At 46.8% G+C, this 24,012-nt stretch overlaps 1 protein-coding gene across 1 annotated transcript in view; it reads left to right on the top strand.

Moving 5' to 3' along the window:
- The first annotated feature begins 1,987 nt into the window (after positions 1-1,987).
- ect2 (epithelial cell transforming 2) overlaps positions 1,988-24,012 on the top strand; it is a 40,360-nt gene continuing 18,335 nt past the window's right edge. Inside the window, exons 1-17 of the mRNA XM_068743391.1 lie at positions 1,988-2,120; positions 4,269-4,348; positions 7,449-7,541; positions 10,251-10,433; positions 10,947-11,036; positions 11,705-11,812; positions 12,625-12,698; positions 13,361-13,491; positions 14,931-15,046; positions 16,610-16,672; positions 17,193-17,418; positions 18,777-18,901; positions 19,524-19,643; positions 19,716-19,784; positions 20,282-20,392; positions 20,561-20,657; positions 20,774-20,855. Of these exons, the coding sequence (XP_068599492.1) occupies positions 1,988-2,120; positions 4,269-4,348; positions 7,449-7,541; positions 10,251-10,433; positions 10,947-11,036; positions 11,705-11,812; positions 12,625-12,698; positions 13,361-13,491; positions 14,931-15,046; positions 16,610-16,672; positions 17,193-17,418; positions 18,777-18,901; positions 19,524-19,643; positions 19,716-19,784; positions 20,282-20,392; positions 20,561-20,657; positions 20,774-20,855 (1,901 nt within the window). The remainder of the gene's footprint in view (positions 2,121-4,268; positions 4,349-7,448; positions 7,542-10,250; positions 10,434-10,946; positions 11,037-11,704; positions 11,813-12,624; positions 12,699-13,360; positions 13,492-14,930; positions 15,047-16,609; positions 16,673-17,192; positions 17,419-18,776; positions 18,902-19,523; positions 19,644-19,715; positions 19,785-20,281; positions 20,393-20,560; positions 20,658-20,773; positions 20,856-24,012) is intronic.

Raw genomic sequence — 24,012 nt, 5'->3', positions numbered from 1 at the left:
TAATGGAAATGAAAAAAACTATACATACTGCAGAATCCTGCAATATAGTGGAAGTCTGTGATATATAAATACATATGCTCGGCATGAAAACGGTAAATGATACAGAATGGTGTTAAATTGACTTTTATTATGCTTTTCACGAGTACTATTGATACTTTCATGTGTTTCTGTTGTTTAGATACAGCAGAAGAGCTGCTGAACAGATGACTAGTTTTTGAATGACCGACATGACAAAACAGCAGATTTAAATTCAACTAAATGTCACGTCGACCCCCGCCACGGTGTTCCTGCAGTCCTGGGACGCTTCGCGTTCGATCCCTCAGCAGCCGCCGTCGGAACGAACCAATCAACGACTAGCTTCCCGTCACTCTTGTCCAATCAGCGCGCGCCCCAGCTCTTTGCCGTGTTTTTGAATTCGGCTCTAGCAGTGTGGTTATGTAGCTTATGCTAATGCAGCAACATCTGGGACTACCGCAGCGTGTACTGATACCGGACGGCATGTATTGATACCGGGCGGCGTGTATTGATACCGGACGGCATGTATTGATACCGGACGGACTCGAGAACGGGCCATTGTTTCAGGACTGCTTCGGCCCACCCAAGGCTTTCCAGACATTAGTCAGCGTCTTGTTGACTTAGCTCGGTAGCTAGCTAGGTTAGCTAGTGCGGCTGCAGACCCTTCACCTCCACTGGCTGTTGCTGTCTTTAGTTACAGGAAGCAGACGGTAAGTTGTTGTTTCACTTTTATTCTGCTTTTGGATAGCCGCCCTCTGCGTATTTACGCACTTCACCGCAGCTAGCCGCCCTCTGCGTATTTACGCACTTCACCGCAGCTAGCCGCTACAGCGGTGAAACGCTCGTTTACTCTGTGGACCAGTTGTGAGTAAACTGTAACGTAACTAATGTAACGTTGGTGCTCGTGGATTACATCGTTAGCAATGACCTTTGTTGTGCTTCCACTGATCAAGGTTCAGATTCAGACCAGTTTACGCGCACGTCGACATATCGAGCACAGATATACATACATACGTATATATACATATGTATATGTGTACATACATATATATTTACATTGTGGGTGGATGTGCAAAAAGGGTGACCCCAAGGAAGCTATTTAAAGCCTTCAATAGGGGGCCCCTCGCCCCACGAATAAAGGGGGGCACGAAAACAAAACACAGAAATCCTGACAGAGCGAATATATAGCAGAGGATCCGGTGTCATGTCTAAATACGTAGATGTAGCCAGTAATTCACTCATATATATATATATGATATATATAATAATAGTGTCACTATTGCTACTCATACATATATATATATATATATGAGTAGCAGGTTCAAATCCTACTGAAAAAGTGACACTATTATTTAGGCTAACAGCAACCATGTACTGTTGTTTGCCTAAAAAAAGGTGGCGTGGGTGAGACGTGGGTGAGGCGTGTGTTCCCGGTGGCGTGGGTGAGGCGTGGGTGAGACGTGTGTGAGGCTTGTGTTCCCGGTGGCGTGGGTGAGGCGTGGGGGAGGCGTGGGTGAGGCTTGTGTCTCAGAATAAGAATCAGTTTGTCAGTGAGGGTTCACTGATTCTCTGTGAAGTCATGCTACATGTAACAGTAATGACTAAATACAAAAAACACACAAGTACAGACACATGACAAAACAGCAGCATCAGGAGTGGGTACACAGATGTGTACTAGCAGCAGTAAACTAGTGTAATCACGCAGTGCAAAGAGACCAGTGCAAGTTCTCGGTTATGAATGTTCAGGCGTCCGGGACAGAAAACTAAACATGGCTGCTGCTCGCCTCCGTCATGGCGCCACGTCTTCGTCGTGTTTGTCGTATCCACAGTCTCCACATGGCTCGTTTCGTTTTTTCCTTTTGCCTTTGATCCTCGCTGCTGTCCTTCCTCTCCTCTTTGTTCTGGGTGTCTCTGGACCTTGTAACTTGTAATTGTCTGGACTTCGTAGGCCGGGCCTCCTTGCCATCCTGTCATGGCTGACAGCAGCATCGTGACTTTAGGGACGGCTCGGAGTCTGCTGGTGGATTCCTCAGTCTGTGAATCGAGGATCGCTGAAACCACCAAGGACCTCGTGTTTCTGGGCATGGCGTGTGAAGACGGCGAAGGTTGGTTCACCAGGGTCAACTCACGTTTCCTCTAAATGTTGGTCCTCCTAAAACCACCACCCGCAATCTTATGATGCCTTTGTTGTGCAAAGAACAGTCTTATTTATCCAATGTGTACCTGCCTCGTTTACTACCTGATGCTACATAGCAGCTTAGTAATAAAGGACCCAAGCAGTGCCTGTTCAAAATCCTTCGGAAAGGCAGAAGTTGTAGCGGTAAGTAGGATGTTTTCCGTGTAGAAGCCTTCTGTGGTCCGGGTTTGTTCTCGTGCTTTTGATTTGAGAGTCCTGTCATCATCAATCGCATTCAACTCAATCAGGCAACGGGATCCTTTAATAATAGGAAGATTAGGGCTAATAAATGAGTAAAACGTGGTGATAAATTAGACGGGCAGACGGATCCACTGAAAAATGTACCCTTATGCCATTTTCTGGGCAGATTTGGGAGCTACGCTGTTCAGAGAAGTGTGATACGAACTCGCTTGTTGGTCAAGCTTAATGGTGACTTTAGAGAACAAGTTGTTTCCAAATACAGTGCTGACCCACATCCTGTTATTAAATCGATGAAAGGAATATACAAATGAGTTCTGTCAGTTCATCTATTCTGTTTCCTGATCAAAACATGATGTGATTTTCTTTCAAAGTGAAATGCTGCTGTGTTCTGTTTCCTTGATTGCAAACTGGGGGCTGGTTTTTATTCCGGAGAAGCTCTCAAATACCATTCAACATTTTTGACTACAACTTTCGTTACACAACAACCAAGTAGGGAAATGGTGTCTAGTATAATTAAAGAAGTTCTCAATCACGCCTTCCTTCACTGAAATGCACCCATCGGGAGGGAATCGGGCATAGTTAATGTTTACTGTAACTGAATTGTTAAATATTAAAATAAATTGAAGTCATCCATCAGTAGATGATTGACAGTAACTTTAATTCTTTAAAATTCTATACTCTGCAACAACATGTGGTGTCAGATGCTTGGCCACTACGTTTTTCCTGAAACCTTTTATTCTCCTTGCTCTTAAACGGTGACATTATATATGCATTACATTATACATTATATATTATATATGCATTACATTATACATTATATATGCATTACATTATATATGCATTACATTATACATTATGTATGCATTACATTATACATTATACATTATATATGCATTACATTATACATGCATTACGTTATACATTATATATGCATTACATTATACATTATATATGCATTACATTATACATTATGTATGCATTACATTATACATTATATATGCATTACATTATACATTATATATGCATTACATTATACATTATGTATGCATTACATTATACATTATACATTATATATGCATTACATTATACATTATATATGCATTACATTATACATTATGTATGCACTACATTATACATTATATATGCATTACATTAGACATTATATATGCATTACATTATACATTATATATGCATTACATTATACATTATACATGCATTACATTATACATTATATATGCATTACATTATACATTATATATGCATTACATTATACATTAGACATTATATATGCATTACATTATACATTATATATGCATTACATTATACATGATACATTATACATGCATTACATTATACATTATACATGCATTACATTATACGTTATATGTGCATTACATTATACATTATACATGCATTACATTATACATTATACATTATATATGCATTACATTATACATGATACATTATACATGCATTACATTATATATGCATTACATTATACATTATATATGCATTACATTATACATTATATATGCATTACATTATACATTATACATTATATATGCATTACATTATACATTATATATGCATTACATTATACATTATACATTATACATGCATTACATTATACATGATACATTATACATGCATTACATTATATATGCATTACATTATACATTATATATGCATTACATTATACATTATACATGCATTACATTATACATTATATATGCATTGCATTATACATTATATATGCATTGCATTATACATTATACATGCATACCATGTGGCTGTCGGTTAAAGTGATGACAAACTTCACCTCCTTCATCGGTGGCCTCCCCAATCAACAGCTCGTCTCTGGTGCTCTTTACCTCAGAGATGCTACCCAAGGTGGAGATGAGGGTTGTTCTCGTGGGAGCGGCGGGCAGAAGCGGAGCGCTGTTGAAAGCACTGCAGGTACGTCCCCCCTCTGCTGCTTCTGAAGCTCTATTGTGTCCCAACGGTGAAGTTAACTCCAAAATGTGTGTCGTATAACTCAAATATAAAAGCTGTTTCTACTTATGCAAGCATCACTGACCATCTCAAGGTTCTACTTGTTATTTAGCTTTGCCTTGTCTGATAAAGAATCGGTTCCTTGCAGAACAAGGAAAGACGTTTTTTAAGCGTTCACAAATGCATTCTCATGACAGGCATTTGGATTTCTTTAATCGTCACAGACGTATACAGAACACGGTACATCAGGATCCACTCGACTCGACGCTGCTCGGAGAGCTGCTGAGTAATACCTCGGTTATTCCTGCTTTAGTGAGGTTGCACAGATGAGTGTTTAAGGGAGAAGTGCCCGTTTCGTCTCGCTCTCTTGAACCTGCCGTCTGTGATCAGGCATCGTCGTGCTGAGGTCTCGCCTTACCGGTAACGGAAGCAGCCCGCAGAGCCCGCAGAGCCCGCAGAGCCCTCAGAGCCCTCAGAGCCCTCAGAGCCCGCAGAGCCCTCAGAGCCCGCAGAGCCCTCAGAGCCCTCAGAGCCCTCAGAGCCCTCAGAGCCCTCAGAGCCCTCAGAGCCCTCAGAGCCCGCAGAGCCCGCAGAGCCCTCAGAGCCCGCAGAGCCCGCAGAGCCCTCAGAGCCCGCAGAGCCCGCAGAGCCCGCAGAGCCCGCAGAGCCCTCAGAGCCCGCAGAGCCCGCAGAGCCCGCAGAGCCCTCAGAGCCCTCAGAGCCCGCAGAGCCCTCAGAGCCCGCAGAGCCCGCAGAGCCCGCAGAGCCCGCAGAGCCCGCAGAGCCCTCAGAGCCCTCAGAGTCCGCAGAGTCCGCAGAGTCCGCAGAGCCCTTAGAGCCCTTAGAGCCCTTAGAGCCCTCAGAGCCCGCAGAGCCCGCAGAGCCCTCAGAGCCCGCAGAGCCCTCAGAGCCCGCAGAGCCCGCAGAGCCCTCAGAGCCCGCGGAGTCCACAGGCAGCGAACGTGTGTCAGTGGAGCTTCTGCATGAAAATGAGCGCCTTGAGTTTTACAGGCTGCTTCAGGCTGGTGCTGGTGCTGGTTCTGGGGCTGGTTCTGGTGCTGGGGCTGGTTCTGGTGCTGGGGCTGGGGCTGGGGCTGGTGCTGGTTCTGGGGCTGGTGCTGGGGCTGGTTCTGGGGCTGGTTCTGGTTCTGATTCTGGGGCTGGTTCTGGGGCTGGTGCTGGTTCTGGGGCTGGTGCTGGTGCTGGGGCTGGTGCTAGGGCTGGTTCTGATTCTGGGGCTGGTTCTTGTTCTGGGGCTGGTGCTGGTGCTGGTTCTGATTCTGGTGCTGGGGCTGGTGCTGGTTCTGGGGCTGGGGCTGGTGCTGGTGCTGGTTCTGGTGTTAGGGCTGGGGCTGGTTCTGGTTCTGATTCTGGGGCTGGTGCTGGTGCTGGTTCTGGTGCTAGGGCTGGGGCTGGTTCTGATTCTGGTGCTGGTTCTGGGGCTGGTGCTGGGGCTGGTGCTGGTTCTGGTGTTAGGGCTGGGGCTGGTTCTGATTCTGGTGCTGGGGCTGGGGCTGGTGCTGGTTCTGGTGCTGGGGCTGGTGCTGGGGCTGGTTCTGGTGCTGGGGCTGGTGCTGGTTCTGGTGCTGGGGCTGGTGCTGGGGCTGGTTCTGGTGCTGGTTCTGGGGCTGGTGCTAGGGCTGGTGCTAGGGCTGGTGCTGGTTCTGGGGCTGGTGCTGGTTCTGGTGCTAGGGCTGGGGCTGGTTCTGGTGCTGGGGCTGGTGCTAGGGCTGGTGCTGGTTCTGGTGCTGGGGCTGGTTCTGGTTCTGGGGCTGGTGCTAGGGCTGGTGCTGGTTCTGGTGCTAGGGCTGGTGCTGGTTCTGGTGCTAGGGCTGGTGCTGGTTCTGGTTCTGGGGCTGGTGCTAGGGCTGGTGCTAGGGCTGGGGCTGGTTCTGGTTCTGGTTCTGGGGCTGGGGCGTTGGTGCCTTCCACTCCCCGACTAGCATATAGACCCAGCAGATGTTATGACCTCGCTCCACAACGGTAAGATGAGAGGGCCTTTCCAGAAACGATAGTGCGTGTGCTTCTTAGAGTCTCCGCCCGGTATGGGTGGGTTTAAGACGGTTGGATGCTGCACCAACTCCTGGTGTGTTTCACTTCCATGGAGAACAAACGTCTGTACAAAGAGTTGATCGGACACTTCAAATGAAGTACATTATGAAGTTCTGGCCCATTTATTCTTGCATCGGCAAAGCTTGATCACGTCTGTCTTTGTCATTGTGTAGAAAGGCTCCAACAGGACACGCCTTTATTCATGTGTGTGAGGCGCTAACGTTTGGTTCCTGTCGCATTTAGTCGTGGTTAAAATCCTTTCCTCACTCGGACTGTAGGAGGCACTAGTGACAGACGTTAGTGAAACGAAACGCACCATTGCCCTGACAACGGAGACGACTAAGAACGGAAGTGTCCTTTCGAGGCATGCCATCGTGAGCTTCAAGTGGTCGGTGTTGCCTAGCAACATAGAAATGTAACCGTTGCATATTGGTGTCCGCCCCGGTAACTATTATACAGGCGGGGCTTCGTTGTGGGGAGGAGCCCTTCAACAGATGAAGGTGACCTGGGGGGGTGGCAGGGATGACTTCCTTCCCGGGTCTCCGGAGCCCCGTCAGTCTTGAGTACTTTAATCATACACCCCCCCCCCCCCCCCCCAGTCAGCGGGGCGGCCACATCCAAAGACACCTGCTGACAGCTCCATCAGAACACTGCTGACTGTCTGCCTGACCGCCCCCCATTAACGCTGCCTTTCCCCACAGAAAAGGAGCCCCCCCCACCATCTCTTGTCAACGTCTACCCGTTCTGTCCTCTTCTTGTCCTCTACCGTGTCGAGGGCTTTGAACTTTAAGATGAAGTTTTAACAGAAACGTCTTGTCACTATACTTACCCCTCTGAAGCCTGATATTTGTTTGGAGTCGGTGTCTTTACACAAAGACACAAAGACGTACTCTGTTTTGTCTTCATTTGTCCCTTCTCTTCTGCTTTAGTCTTTCTCGACCAACATTTTGTCCTTCCAGGTTTTCCTCTGCTCTTTTCTCAAATGCCGTTGTTTGATGTCTGCTTCCTGCAGGCCATCAGAGTCATGGAGGTGCCGGTGGTAAGGATCAGGGAAGGAGAAGCCGGTGCAGAGGAGAAAATGATGATAAAATCTATAGTCAATATGGTACGGTACCCTGATGGGAAGCCGGGTGAATGCTGCATGTCTCGATTCACACGTAACGCTCACTCACATGGTGCATGGCTCAGGCAAAGATGGTGGCTTGATGCGTGGGCGAGGCTTTTAACATAAATCATGTAGTGACATCTAAATTACCCCAATAGATTTGCACTCACAAATCAATGGCAGCTTTTCATGTTGAGGATTCAAATGTCTGCTTAACATTTGAGAACAGCTGATTTCACAAAGCAAGTTTAACACAAAGTAAAATGATTTTAGATTTTTTTTGTTTTGTCTTTGCGAGTCGTCGGTTCAGGAAATTGTTCAACATTTTGAGAAACCTTGTGAAGCAGCTTTTTGGGTTAGGAGGGAATATTGATCATCTCCGCTTCAGATACGGCAAATGTAAACACTACTGGAAGCAGGGGGAAACGGAGCGTTGAAAAATACATCACTACACACGGCTAGTTTCACCTCACATTGTGAGCGACTTCCTGGGTGTTAGACAGGTTGGTTAGATCGTCTTCAAAACGGCAGCTCTGGATTTACCCAGGATCAATGGATCGATTTGTGCACCGCTAACAAGATCATGTTGATGTGCTGTTTAAGTCGAACAAAGACTCGCCTGTGTTTTTCAATCCCACAGAAGAGCTACTGTTAAAGCCTCTAGAGACATCCTAACAGCTACTCCATCACTGGAATGCTTCATATATATATAATACCTTCACACTGCAGGGCTTATTGCTCAATTCGGGTTTTATTTGTGAAATGCAGGTGTTTTTTCACATTTCCATTTAAATGTGACTTGTGTGTGATTTCCTGTGTGAATGCAATGTGACCCAAAAGTGTCCCGCATGCACGGAAGAGGACACGACAACGTCAGACGCAGTGTGTGACGCTCAGGCTTTACATAAGAACTGTTGTCCAACCGGAGCAGCACATTTACAGCTTCATATCTTTAAGAAGACTCTTAGAAAGGGAGAGAGCCATGGTGTTTTGTAGGGCAGTAGCAACATCTGTGCAAAGAAACGAGTGGAGTCGCATATCAGTGCGACCCGGCCGTTCAGACTGAGGTCACACGGCAAAATATCCGAGTGGCCTGGGCCGCGTTTCAAAAAATAGCCTCTGTTCCTCCCCTCTGTCACGAATGGATCGGGTACAGGTCGCATAGAGATGAAGACAAATCCGATTTGGGTCACCTCAGCCATGGCGTGCTGTGTGTTGGGCTGTTTAGCCACACCCATGTGAGATTATCTGGGCTGGCCCGTCGTCCATTAGTGAAAGGTTCTACACTGGACGACAGAGCAATGGAATGGTTCTCTTTAAGGAAGACGCATTCAAGGTGCTGACTTGCTCTCCAAAGCTCTCCCCAGATCCCATTCTGATCACGTTCAATCCATGGAATGCTAATGTCTCGATGCCAGATACCATTTTGTTGAGTCCGTGCCTCAACGGGTTGGACCTGTGGAGGGGACGGGTACGCTGGCAGGCAGGGAGATGAATGTCTGTGTAGGTTCTGGTCATGCTGGTCCAGCTGAATCACTCACTTGATCCAAACCACCAAGTGGTGTTTTCACGCCTTGTGTACCGGTATCTGGACTCTACAGTCATTTGGAACCGAGCAGGGATGCGAGGTGAAACGACTTCAACCAAACTGAAGCAGGATTTGGTTCTTTGTTTTTGGTCTTCGTGAATCTTAGCCAGAGACAGACGCTACTGTTTCCCCCGTTCCAGCTCCGGGTTTCATATTGATCTCCTCTAAGAGGGAATGTTCACACGAGTCTTGTGTGTCGTGGATCTGAACTGGAATACCAAACACGTGTTGCTTATTGGGACGCGTCTCCTGAGGTCCTCGCTTTGATGGGCAGCACGTAGCATGCACTCATTTCAGAGTGACATTCTGAAGGTCCTAATAGTCTGACGCCTTTCCTGACCTTGATATTATGAATAAATACAGCGACTAACGTTATTGGACTCAAACTTTAGTTCTCATTTAAGTTAAACGGGATGTCATCACTGACATTTTTGATGTAGTCAACTTTCTGTGGAATTTGGTAAATGTTAAGACGATTCATATATTTGGACACCATAACAAAATAATAAATATGACTTTGATCAGTAAAGTCTTGTGAGAATACGGCAGGGGTGGGCAAACTTTTTGACTCGCGGGCCACAATAGGTTCTAAAATTTGACAGAGGGGCTGGACCAAGAACAGATGGACGAAGTATTTGTGTGAGCTAATATAAATGACACATGAAAGCTATAGCATGAAAGGATTTGGCCTTTTACAGGCAGCATTACAGGGAAAAGGTCAAATGAAAGAGGTTTGATTATAAGACAATTTTATTTAATGATATAATTTGGACAAGTTTGGTGGGCCAGATTAAAAAGACCCAACGGGCCGTATACGGCCCCCGGGCCTGGGTTTGCCCATGCCTGGAATACGGCATACGGAAGTGATGTTTGGCTCTCTCCCTCCATATAGAGGTGTAAAGTTTCAAGAGGTTTCGTGAATGGATTGTCAATCTGCAGCTTTGCTGTGTTACAGAGACACCTTTCCTCTGACTCCATCCCCTAATAAGTGCCCCGCCCTGCAGCCTTATTAGCGAGGCTAACATACCTTTCATTCGTGATCACACTCGTGTTACCTACCTGCGTGTGACTTTCATTTTCTTCACCGCCCATCGCTGCTCACTCTTCCTGTCCCTTTGCAGGACATCAACGCCCCGTGCATAATTACAGACAACGTTCAGGAGTTCGGCGATGGAGAGAACACGGACTTCGAGACGGTGTTCGTCCTCACAGACTTTGAGTCTCCGGACTACGCGTACCTCTACAAACGTGACAACCGCATCGTCGGGCCGCCTGTCGTGCTGAACTGTGCTGCCAAGGAGGAGGTAACAGTTCGTTTACTCCCTCACTTCAAATGAACATTCACGTCTTCGCTCAGGATAATGTCCCTGCTTGTTGTGTGGGAAGTTCTGGATCTGCCAGAGGTGGACCGGAGATGAAGCATGAGTGAACTATGGCTCTGAACTGGATGACCAGCGGCTGCCTGTCCGACTGGCTCTACTACTACTGGACTGTCTTCTCGTCCCCTGAAACCTGACTCCAGATAATGCTCAAATGAATAATATGCCCTGAATGGCTGCTACCAACGGCAGCACAGACATGCTGCCCTGGAGAGACCCATAAAGATCAATGCCCCTTGATAACACTGATAGAACGTTATTCTGTGTGCAACACTTTATATTGACCTTTTGAAACCTTCAGATGTCCTGAAAAGTATCTTACTAATGTTACGTTGTAGTTGTTGAAATTGACTTCCTGTGGAAACGGGAATCAGACCTTTGAAAGACACGATGGTGCTACTTCATCCTGCTGATATTTGTGTTTTCTCTTCACCGCAGCCGTTACCGTTTTCATGTCGTCCTCTCTACTCCACCACGATGCTCAATCTGTCGCTGTGTTTCACCGGCTTCCGGCACAAAGATGAAATGGTGCGTTTATTCATTTAAACTTTGAGTGGGTAGATTATATTGTTATTTTTCATAGCGCAGCCTCATTTTTCACCAGGCCACGTCTCGACTTCCCCTTTTGTAAAGCTGTTATGGATTCCTTAAACCTACTTTATCTTCGGCAAACACTTGCTGTCAGTTAATGAAAAATGGCCCTTGATTTATTTTCCATGTCCTTACCTTGGATGTCCATGCGTTAGTTTCTTCAAAGTGTGTGTGTGTGTGTGTCGGCTATATTTAAAATTTAATTCAAATTTGCGTCAGTTTTTTTCCCGTCCTTTTACCAAAAGTCAAAATGTTGCTTCCTGAGTCATTTAGGAAATGGAGTTCCTTTCTCATTGTCTAATTAATTTCTTTACTGTGATTATAAATCTTTGTCAAAAAAGACATATATAAATATAAAAATCAGGATATGTGCCAATGCAAAAAAAAAGAGCGATAGACCAACATGCCCTATTTATAGTGTAAAATTCTGCTTGTAACAAACAAGAAGAGAGTGTGTCAATCCATTTCCTGCATCACTCTTTCATCTATCCTTGTTTCGGGTATGTGGAGTGACTATCTACCGGTACTTCCCGAGTCCGTACCTGTCTGAGGTCTCACGTTCTCATCGCACAAACTTATGCTTGTTGTTTTTATTTTCCATGTAGAAATACTTGGCAAACCTGGTTCATCACATGGGTGGGACAATCCGGAAAGACTTCAGTACCAAGGTCACGCAGCTCATTTCCCAGTCTACTCATGGAGAGAAATACAGGGTTTGTGCACACTGACGAGCCACTTTACACACGGTCTGCTATGTGTTAGTGGGTAGGAGTCGTTACTGCTGTCAGACGCTGCTTTCACGGCACACCACTCCTCATTTGCCTTTCTTTGGTTGACAAATGTAATGAAAGGGAAATGATTTGCTGCCCGTCTTTGCAGAGCTTGAATCCTGAATCCTGCAGTATTTTTGTGATTTTCAATGTATTGCACTTTGAGAACGGTTTACGCTGAGCTGATCGTAGAGGCGTGGCCCCCCCCCAGCGGGACACATAGTGAGATACGGTTCATTTCCGTGGCTTCTCTGTGCATGCGTTAGAACTGTCTGACGCTCTACTTTCTCCACTCGTCTGTAGCAAAGAGATTCTATTTTTCTTTCTCCCTCCCTCCTTTGTTACCGCCTTCACTCCTTTCCTCCTCACCACCTCCACTTTTCCGCCTCAGTCTTGAGGAGGCAGTACTTTGTTGAACACAATGAGATGTAATAAGGACTTGTTGGCTTCATGACAGACAGCCGAGGCTGCTTCCATTTTAAAAGTGTTATGCTAACCAAAGAGAGGCTAAAAAAAGAAGGCACCGCTCCAACCGCACATCCCTCACGCTTTGATGTGCGTGCCGTGTTTGTGCTGTGATCCAGGCCGATTGAGAATGATGAGGCGACCAGAGAGCAGTCGCCGTGGAGCCGTTTCAGTCTTTTAGTTGTATAACTGCATCGATAAATGTCATGCCCTCCTTGCTGTCCTCTAACTCCTCTGTTTATGACACGTTTACATTCTGTTTTTCTCCTTCATTGATATTCCTGTCTCAGCTGGCAGTCTGTATGGGGACGCCTATCCTTAACCCATCATGGATTCATAAAGCGTGGGAGAGAAGAGATCAGTTGTAAGTCGAGACCTTTTGAGCCTTGTGTTTCCCCCACTTCTGTCCAGTCCTTAAGCGTTGAGATGAACCAGCGCAGGTGTTCATGTTAATGTTTGAGCGTTTGATCGCTTCCCTTCCCGTTCAGCCAATAATCACAGATTCAGATAAGTGAAGCCGATATCGCCAACGCTGGCTGCTGCCCACGTGTGACGATGACTCTGCTTTTAGCACCTCACGTCATGCCTGGAACACCAGCATGCCATTTAAAACCACACGTCTGTGTAGTAGAATCCCTCGTTTGAACCCACGTATTCAAACGTTCATAATTCCATCATGGCTTATGACTAGTGTGAAAACGGATTGGATGAAGACAATATCGTTCCTTTAATGATGCTGCTTGAATGTCAGTGTAGCACAAGAAAAGACACCGATGCTGCTGACAAAAGCGTGTGAGGCTATTGCAGCTGCAGGGCTTTGTGAACAAGCGCCACCGTCCCTGTTTACTGTGACTGATCTTGTGCTAAACTGCCTCGCCATATGCATTCCTGTCCTTGTTGTAATTTGTATCACAAGTAGTATTTTTGTATACTTCTTATTTTGTCATGTTCACCTGCTGAGAAGACATCACATAAAATGTCACCCTATCTTTATTTAACCTTACATTCCCACCTCCGTGTTTTAAGGAACTTTCAAGCAGATGAAGAGGACTTTCGGACGCAGTTCAAAGTGCCCCCCTTCCAGGACTGCATCCTGAGTTTTTTTGGCTTTTCAGATGAAGAGAAGACCAACATGGAGGAGAGAACTCTAAAGCATGGTCAGTGTTGCAGCAGAAAGGTCTGTCGTTGTGCGTCTTTCCTGCACTTGCACACTTGTATTATTGTTCTGTGGTGATTAAGATAAGATAAAATAACAAATATTCCCATTATTAGTCCTGCAATTATTACATATACATACATATAGTTATAGGAGAGCAGACGAACATCAGAAGTGGAAGTAAGAGCATGGAATGTGAGTGATCTGAAATGAACATGTATTGCACTGATTATTAAGATCAGCTTTTGTTGTATAGGAAAATGAGAGAGAACAAAGGGTAGTAGGGGCACGTGCATGGACCAGGAAGTTATAACGATTAGTGAAGGTCAATTTAGAAAGGCGATGAGGAGGATGAACAATGGGAAGGCAGCTGGACCAGAGACGTACCTGTGCAGGTGTGGAAGTGTCTAGGAGAGGAAGCTGTAGAGTTTAACGGGGTAGTTTAATACAATCCAAGAGGAAGAAGATGCCAGAGGAACGGATACGTCAGAGAGACCAGACTTCGTGGTTTGGACATGTCCACAGGAGAGATGGGGACTATATTTGTAGAAGGGTGCTGAGGATGGAACTGCCAGGGAACAGGACTAGAGGACGACCCAGGAGAAGAGACATGGACGTAGTGAGGGAGGACATGAGAGTGGCTGGTGTTGGGGAGGACGATGCAAAGGACAGGGCTAGAGGACGACCCAGGAGAAGAGACATGGACGTAGTGAGGGAGGACATGAGAGTGGCTGGTGTTGGGGAGGACGATGCAAAGGACAGGGCTAGAGGACGACCCAGGAGAAGAGACATGGACGTAGTGAGGGAGGACATGAGAGTGGCTGGTGTTGGGGAGGACGATGCAAAGGACAGGACTAGAGGACGGCCCAGGAGAAGAGACATGGACGTAGTGAGGGAGGACGTGAGAGTGGCTGGTGTTGGGGAGGACAAGGTGAATTGGAGACCGTTGGGTTGCTGTGGCGACCTCAGATGGGACTAGTTGAAAGAGAAAGAATACTTTTTTTATAGTGTACCAGCTGCAGTAATGAATCAACACTTCTTCACGTTCTGTGACTGATGGAACTCCTCGGTGCAGTGAGTGTGTGTTGGAGGGGGTGGGAGTCGGCTGCTATCCTCCTCTCACCCACTCCCTCCACAGATTCTAGAGGGCATCCCAGAACCGAGCTGGCCTCTTCCTGTCTGCTGCTGTGACGGCGCCGTATAAGGGCGTCCCCTGATGGACTGCCCGTGTCACTCGCTTGTCCGATGCACACGCGAGCAGCACAGCAGCGTGGTTACCGGTCACCGGGAGGAGCTGCTGTGTGAAGTTAGCCATTTCTAGATCTGTGTTTCAGGTCTCTGCCGTGTCATGTTGGATTTGGCAGGCAAGGACTAGAAGCGCTAGCGTTCTGGAGCCCGCCTCGAGAACCTTTTCATCTCCCTGTTTCTCTACATCACAAGGTGGCAGTTACCTCGTGGTGGGAGACGAAAGGTGCACACACATGGTGGTGGAGGAAAGCTCGGTCAAGGAGCTGCCATTTCCTCCCTCCAAGAAACTATTTGCAGTCAAACAAGAGGTGAGTCTGTGGGGTTCTGGCACAGAGGTTCTGCACAGAGGTTCTGCACAGAGGTTCTGGACAGAGGCTCTGGACAGAGGCTCTGGACAGAGGCTCTGGACAGAGGCTCTGGACAGAGGTTCTGGACAGAGGTCCTGCACAGAGGTTCTGCACAGAGGCTCTGGACAGAGGTTCTGGACAGAGGTTCTGGACAGAGGTCCTGGACAGAGGTCCTGCACAGAGGTCCTGCACAGAGGTTCTGCACAGAGGTTCTGGACAGAGGTTCTGGACAGAGGTCCTGCACAGAGGTTCTGGACAGAGGTCCTGCACAGAGGTTCTGGACAGAGGTTCTGGACAGAGGTCCTGCACAGAGGTTCTGGACAGAGGTCCTGGACAGAGGCTCTGCACAGAGGTTCTGGACAGAGGCTCTGGACAGAGGCTCTGGACAGAGGTCCTGCACAGAGGTTCTGGACAGAGGTTCTGGACAGAGGCTCTGGACAGAGGTTCTGGACAGAGGTTCTGCACAGAGGTTCTGGACAGAGGTTCTGGACAGAGGCTCTGGACAGAGGTTCTGGACAGAGGCTCTGGACAGAGGTCCTGCACAGAGGTTCTGGACAGAGGTTCTGGACAGAGGCTCTGGACAGAGGTTCTGGACAGAGGCTCTGGACAGAGGTTCTGGACAGAGGTCCTGGACAGAGGTCCTGCACAGAGGTCCTGCACAGAGGTCCTGCACAGAGGCTCTGCACAGAGGCTCTGGACAGAGGTTCTGGACAGAGGTTCTGGACAGAGGTCCTGGACAGAGGTCCTGCACAGAGGTCCTGCACAGAGGTCCTGCACAGAGGTTCTGCACAGAGGTTCTGGACAGAGGTCCTGCACAGAGGTTCTGGACAGAGGTCCTGCACAGAGGCTCTGGACAGAGGTCCTGGACAGAGGTTCTGGACAGAGGTCCTGCACAGAGGTTCTGGACAGAGGTCCTGCACAGAGGTTCTGGACAGAGGTTCTGGACAGAGGTTCTGGACAGAGGTCCTGCACAGAGGTTCTGGACAGAGGTTCTGGACAGAGGTTCTGGACGGAGGTTCTGGACGGAGGTCCTGCACAGAGGTCCTGCACAGAGGTTCTGGACAGAGGTCCTGCACAGAGGTTCTGGACAGAGGTCCTGCACAGAGGTTCTGGACGGAGGGCAGGCCATGTACTCTTGTGAAGACCAGCGGGTTTGACGGTCTGATGCTGGTTGAGGTCTGTCGAGACGTAGCGGAATAATCTAAATAGTTTTGCCGCATAAATCCGTTGCTCCCGAACAGAATGCCAAATGAAGATCTGCTCAGGATTCTTTTTTGTTGCCCGTGAGACGAGGCTTTCTGCCCGCCCTCTTTCTACTTGTGTTCTTTTCGAGTTTAGACCCTGATAAATGACAGTTTCCCTTTAAAGCTCAATAATTCGGTGATAAAGGTTTAGTTTTCATTTCATGATCAGTTTTCTTGTTATTCAAAACAATGTTTGTGCATCAGTAGTACGAGTTTTCACTACTGTTTGTGCGTACTTGCTACTACCTATGGGATAAACCGTTTTCTCTCTTTGCCACAGTGGTTCTGGGGAAGCATTCAGATGGACGCTCGGGCTGGAGAGTCCATGTACTTCTATGAGAAGGTGTGTATTGCAGATACAAACATCACAGAGATGATTTTCAGGAAAAAATATAAGATACAAAAACCTTTTGCAAACAAGATAAATGTATGGATCGTCCATACACGCATTTTATTTATGCTCCAAAGGCTGGTGCCTTAAATGTATTCACTATCTTCTTACAGGGATTCTGAGTCGAGCTGAATTCAGACATGTCTATAGGAGAGATGCTAGGTCCTCTGGTAGCGCCCCCTTTGGGATTCAGTGCTTTTACACTTGAGTGAGCCGCCGGGGCATCTATTTGAGCCCATCGCGGGCAAAAAGAGGCAGCTACCATAGCATGGTAGCTATCTAGCATAGCTAGCACAGTAGACATCTACAATAAAATAGAATAGAATAGAATCGCACTTTATTGTCTTTCCACACGGTGATGCAAACGGGCTCTGCACAGTGCAAAACCGAGTCAAGTACAATGTACAAGTACAATACAGTATGAATAAATGCCTTCTCTGCTTCTATCCCCGTCTGTCCCGTTGTTCTTCAGAATGACAGCCCAGCGATGAAGAAGACGTTGTCCCTCGTCTCCCTCACCACCCCCACCAGTAACCGTAAGCGTCGGCGTCTGAAGGACACGTTGGCCCAGCTGACCAAGGAGACGGAGATCTCCCCCTTCCCACCGCCACGCAAAAGACCCTCGGCAGAGCACAACCTGTCAATGTCCTCGCTGCTGGACATCTCCAACACCCCTGAGACGTGCAAGGCCCTGGCCGGTAACAACAGAACACATGCTCACGCAGAAGGTCGATGGTTGTCAGGCAGTTGTAACGTTTGTAACGACATTACAGAGGGTAGAGCAGGAAGGGGCTCAGGAGATCATACTCTGACCAGGAACAGGCCAGCGAGGAGGAAGACCAGGGAAAGGAGGAGCACAAGTTCACTTCAGCAGCCCAGAACCTCTGCAGGTCAGGATTCGGTCCGAGAGTAGGACCACGCGGCCACTCGGTAGAACACAGCGGTGTTTTAATGATACTTGAAAGAAGCTCTAGTACACGTGCCAGGAAGGTAGATGGGAGTGTGCTCTTTGGAAATCAAGCCCGGAGAATAAGATCGCTGTGGCGGATCAACAAATCTACGTTCAAGGATGTAGTCGACAGCACAAATGAAGCTGAAGAGATCCAGTGTCTCCAAGCCTTTGATCTTTTTATCCTGCTATCCAAGTGTCCTTTGTAACGGCAGACGGGGATTCTTAATGGAAAGATGTGTTTCTGCTGGGAAATGCAACGATAAATCCTCCGGAAGGGCCCCACTCAGTACTCAGTACTCAGTACTCAGTGCTCAGTACTCAGTACTCAGTACTCAGTGCTCAGTACTCAGTACTCAGTACTCAGTGCTCAGTGCTCAGTACTCAGTGCTCAGTACTCAGTACTCAGTACTCAGTACTCAGTACTCGGGCCTCGTGGTTTTGAGTTGAGGTCATTTAGGTGTGATGTGACCTCAGTCACGAAGGCCGTCGGTTTTCCAAAGGGAGTAGAGATTGCCCCAAAACACGCTGAAGCTGAGGGTGATCCCTGAAACGCAGCTCAGAGCTGTGGCTGTGTGTATATATATATATAATTATTATAGCATTTTGACCTGAGTGTACGGCTGAGAGCCTGGCCCATCGTGGCCGTACAAACTGCCCGGGGTCCCCCTGTCTCCCTTCCACTGTGTGTAAATTGTATGTTAAGTGAAAACAGGCTTTGGCCGCACAGGATTAATAAATGGAATTGTCTTTGTTGTGCTTTGATGTGAGGCTTCATAGTTTGGACGGAGTCCAGGTTTGGCCTGCAGGTCTCTATTTGATGACTCTGCTCTCATGACTCCACAGAACAAGTTGTGCAGTAAAACTATACTGTATATCAATATTGATATAATTGCTGCTGTCAAAACAAATCAAGGCTGAATATAATTTGAATCTAATACTTTTTGAAGATAATTTGCATGTGGCCGTCACTCCGGTGCAGGCAGTTCTAGTACTACCACTACCACAGGCTATTGCTTTGCGTTAAGCACTTGTATTCGGTGTTTAGTTTCCACCCACGCACACGCCTCAGTGGCGTGTTAACAACGTTCCTCCTTGCTCCTCCAGAGAGCACGAAGCCCTCCAAGAGTTCAGCCCCAGCTCTGTCCAAGCAGTCGGCCCGGTGGCAGGTCTCCAAGGAGCTCTACCAGACGGAGAGCAACTATGTGGACATTCTAGGCACCGTGCTACAGGTAGCTCTGTCTGTGTGTGTGTGTGTGTGTGTGTGTGCACGATTTTAACACTCCCACAGGTTGGCCAGCTGGTTGCCCTTGACAACAGTTTCATGCTATGCTGCAGTCGTTACGTGTCCGTGTTTTTGTGTCCTCACTTGGCCTGTCTTCTCGGTTTGTCCAGATGGACTGATTTCTACTCTCCCTTCAAAGTCTTGTTTTCTCAGCCATCTTTCTTTTGCTTCTTCCATTGTGACATTACATACTTTCATTTTGTGCTTCTCTCCCTCTGTTGTTTATGGTTATACAACCACGTGGAAGCGTGACGTTCATTAAGGGGGTGCTCGCAAACGGTCCATAAAAGACAGAACCAGAACTGGCAGAGTCCACAGCGCATGTGATCAGTAGAACTCGAATTGACACAAAGATGAACTCTGGCTGCTCTTTATATTCGTTAGGTGAACTTGCTGGTGTCGAGTAGCCTGAGAGGCTGCACTAGCAGCATGCTAGCGTTCACATTTGTAATAATCAATCACTCCATACTGTATTACTTCTGAGGCTGGTACGTCTCCTGAATATGGATCGTTGATGCTTTCGATGGTTTTCCCTCCACTTTTTTCATGTCGGTTGTCGTCATTTGAAGCTTTTCAAGCTTCCACTGGAAAGAGAAGGACAGGTGGGGGGTCCCATACTGGCCCAGGAAGAGATGAAGACCATATTTGGCAGCATCCCAGACATCTACGAGGTTCACACCAGGATTAAGGTAGTGTGTTTCTCAGCGGTTGGGCTTTGACGGGTCAGATGCTCGTGACGATGCTGTTTTATTGTTCATCAGAATGATCTTCGGGAGCTCCTGACAGACTGGTCAGAGAACAGAAGTGTAGGAAACGTCATTCTCAAATATGTGAGTACGAATAAATGACACGCGTGCAGACGAGCCCTTTGCTTATTTTGATGGCCAACGAGTACGGGCAACTGCTGCTGCTGCTGCGTGCTAGCTAGCAGCTTGGGCTCTGAGTTCATTTAGAGACCACGCACATCTACGTGGGTCGGACTGTGGTGCTTATTCTGGCACTGGACGGTCACTAACTGGTTAAAAACACGTGTTGCTATGCTTTGAATTGGTGAGTTTAAATACACCAAAAGAGGAGTAGATGATGGTATACAAACAATGTTTCAGGTTCAGTCGATTAAAACTTCCACGAGACGAGGCTGAAACAAAGTCGAGTAGCGGCGACTCGGAGGAAGCATTTCCTGCCAGCGTGTCGATAAGGAAATGGTTCCGACATCCAGCTTCAGCAACGTTCAACGTTTTCATCAGGAACATGTCATCTGTGCTAAAGGGACCGCCCCCTTTGCCTCCTCTTCCTCATGCTTTGGCATCTCCTCTTGTCTCTGCAGTCCAAAGAGCTGGTGAAGGCCTACCCTCCTTTTGTCAACTTTTTTGAAATGAGCAAGGACGCGATCGTTCGGTGTGAGAAGCAAAAGCCCCGTTTCCACGCGTTCCTCAAGGTGCGGCTCGTACACGTCTGTTGTTTGTTTGCCGAACGGCAGCAGTCGTCGTGACGATATCATTTGAAGTGATGGTCTGTTGAATTGATACTTCCTGCCTTTGTTTCGTAGTTTGGTGCTTCTGTTGACACAAACGAGCTCTTTCACACTGACGTGTTCATTCTGCAGATCAACCAATGCAAGCCGGAGTGTGGCAGGCAGACTCTGGTGGAGCTGCTCATCAGACCTGTGCAGAGGCTGCCCAGCGTAGCTCTGCTTCTGAATGGTAACGCACACACACACGCACACACACACACCGTTTGTTCAAGGGCCCGCCCCCCTCTCCGTTCTTCTTAACGTTCTTCTTTTAATCTCCCTTCCTTTCTGCTTCCACCATTGCAGACATAAAGAAGCATACATCCGATGACAACCCGGACAAGGTGACACTGGAGGAAGCAATTGAGTCTCTAAAAGAGGTCATGACGTGAGTTGCCGTGGGAACTGTCACCGTTCATTGAGGTCATTGCACAGCCAGCATTGACGAATCATGTTATGGTGGCTTGATTTGTAATAATTGACCACAGTTGAAGCAGGATTGATGTAAATAAATAGTGATTTAATGGGACTTTTATCCTCGCCTTACCGTATACCAGAATTCTACTCGAACGTGTGGTGTTCGATATTTCAGTGTATTTTTCACGTCGAAACAAAGCAACTGCATGAACTGCATTAAAAGTGACCCTTAATGCAGTTCATGCCACAGAACGTAAAATGGTAGCTGATAACAGCGATTCAGAGATAAAAGGAAAATATGTTCAACAGTTACGGCGCCTAAATTATGTTTTGGGATTTTTCTTAGATCATTTTTTATTTTATTTATTTCCCTTCAGCTGGAGGTGGGACTTTTTTATAAAGTTGCATGCAACTAGCAGTGCTTGGATCGTTTTCATGAACGCTGTCGGAGTGTGGAACATGCAATGATGAAGACTTCACTGGCGTTTTGGGACTTTTTGGCGATGAGGGATGGTTGCACTAGGAAACAGCCGCTATCCCGTTCTGCTCTGCCGTGAGGTCACTGACGTCCCCTCCTACCCGCCCGTGCCTATTGCTCCGCCCCCTGCTGTAGTGAAAGCAAGCGCCTCTTGAGCCTGGCTGGACATGTATAAGAAAAGACGCCGCCTGTCTGGCCACTAATGAGTCTGTGAGAACGATCACCTCTTCTGGCTATTGCCCGTTCACTTATTGGTAAACATGCTGCACTATTTGTTGTAGAATATTTCTGGATATTTCTGGGCATTTCTTTTTGAACTACACGAGAGAAAAGCTAAAACTTACTGGTGTCCTGAGTTTCGTTAGTTTGTCCTGCAGATGGTTATTTTCTATGTTTTTATTTATCAGATCCAAATGGTGCTTTATTTTTGGTGAGAGGCTCAAAACAGGTCTGCAGTGTGTTCAGTGAAATAAGATCGGAACATTGAAGCTGTCAATTATTACAATCAGCGTCGGACAAAGTTGGAATCGGCAGGTTACGACTTTGACAGATCGGTGATCGGCTAGTAAATGAGGATAATGAACTCTATAGATTATGTCTACGATGAATTAGTGTTTAATTGTGTTCAGCCAACGGTCCAAAAGAAAGAAGCAAGTCACACAGTAGCATGTATTACAGTACGAGTACAGTCACACAGTAGCATGTATTACAGTACGAGTACAGTCACACAGTAGCATGTATTACAGTACGAGTACAGTCACACAGTAGCATGTATTACAGTACAAGTACAGTCACACAGTAGCAAGTATTACAGTACAAGTACAGTCACACAGTAGCATGTATTACAGTACGAGTACAGTCACACAGTAGCATGTGTTACAGTACAAGTACAGTCACACAGTAGCAAGTATTACAGTACAAGTACAGTCACACAGTAGCATGTATTACAGTACGAGTACAGTCACACAGTAGCATGTATTACAGTACGAGTACAGTCACACAGTAGCATGTGTTACAGTACGAGTACAGTCACACAGTAGCACGCGTTACAGTACGAGTACAGTCACACAGTAGCACGCGTTACAGTACAAGTACAGTCACACAGTAACATGTGTTACAGTACAAGTACAGTCACACAGTAGCATGTGTTACAGTACAAGTACAGTCACACAGTAGCATGTATTACAGTACGAGTACAGTCACACAGTAGCATGTATTACAGTACGAGTACAGTCACACAGTAGCATGTATTACAGTACGAGTACAGTCACACAGTAGCATGTATTACAGTACGAGTACAGTCACACAGTAGCACGTGTTACAGTACAAGTACAGTCACACAGTAGCACGTATTACAGTGCAAGTACAGTCACACAGTAGCACGTATTACAGTGCGAGTACAGTCACACAGTAGCACGTATTACAGTACGAGTACAGTCACACAGTAGCATGTATTACAGTACGAGTACAGTCACACAGTAGCATGTGTTACAGTACAAGTACAGTCACACAGTAGCATGTATTACAGTACAAGTACAGTCAAACAGTAGCATGTATTACAGTACAAGTACAGTCACACAGTAGCATGTGTTACAGTACGAGTACAGTCACACAGTAGCACGTATTACAGTACGAGTACAGTCACACAGTAGCACGTATTACAGTACGAGTACAGTCACACAGTAGCATGTGTTACAGTACAAGTACAGTCACACAGTAGCATGTATTACAGTACAAGTACAGTCACACAGTAGCATGTATTACAGTACCAGTACAGTCACACAGCAGCATGTGTTACAGTACGAGTACAGTCACACAGTAGCATGTATTACAGTACAAGTACAGTCACACAGTATCATGTATTACAGTACGAGTACAGTCACACAGTAGCATGTATTACAGTACGAGTACAGTCACACAGTAGCATGTATTACAGTACGAGTACAGTCACACAGTAGCACGTATTACAGTACGAGTACAGTCACACGGTAGCACGTATTACAGTACGAGTACAGTCACACGGTAGCACGTATTACAGTACGAGTACAGTCACACGGTAGCACGTATTACAGTACGAGTACAGTCACACGGTAGCACGTGTTACAGTACGAGTACAGTCACACGGTAGCACGTGTTACAGTACGAGTACAGTCACGCGGTAGCACGTGTTACAGTACGAGTACAGTCACGCGGTAGCACGTATTACAGTACAAGTACAGTCAGGCAGTAGCACGTATTACAGTACAAGTACAGTCAGGCAGTAGCATCTGTTACAGTACAAGTACAGTCAGGCAGTAGCATCTGTTACAGTACAAGTACAGTCACACAGTAACATGTATTACAGTACAAGTACAGTCACACAGTAGCATGTATTACAGTACAAATACAGTCACACAGTAGCATGTATTACAGTACAAATACAGTCACACAGTAACATGTATTACAGTACAAGTACAGTCACACAGTAGCATGTATTACAGTACAAGTACAGTCAGGCAGTAGCATCTGTTACAGTACGAGTACAGTCACACAGTAGTACGTATTACAGTACGAGTACAGTCACACGGTAGCACGTATTACAGTACAAATACAGTCACACGGTAGCACGTATTACAGTACAAATACAGTCACACGGTAGCACGTGTTACAG

Source organism: Brachionichthys hirsutus, chromosome 9 (genome assembly GCF_040956055.1).
Source record: "Brachionichthys hirsutus isolate HB-005 chromosome 9, CSIRO-AGI_Bhir_v1, whole genome shotgun sequence".
Classification (NCBI taxonomy): Eukaryota; Metazoa; Chordata; class Actinopteri; order Lophiiformes; family Brachionichthyidae; genus Brachionichthys; species Brachionichthys hirsutus.
Note: the sequence above shows the minus strand (reverse complement) of the source record. Positions and strands in the feature narration are given on the sequence as shown.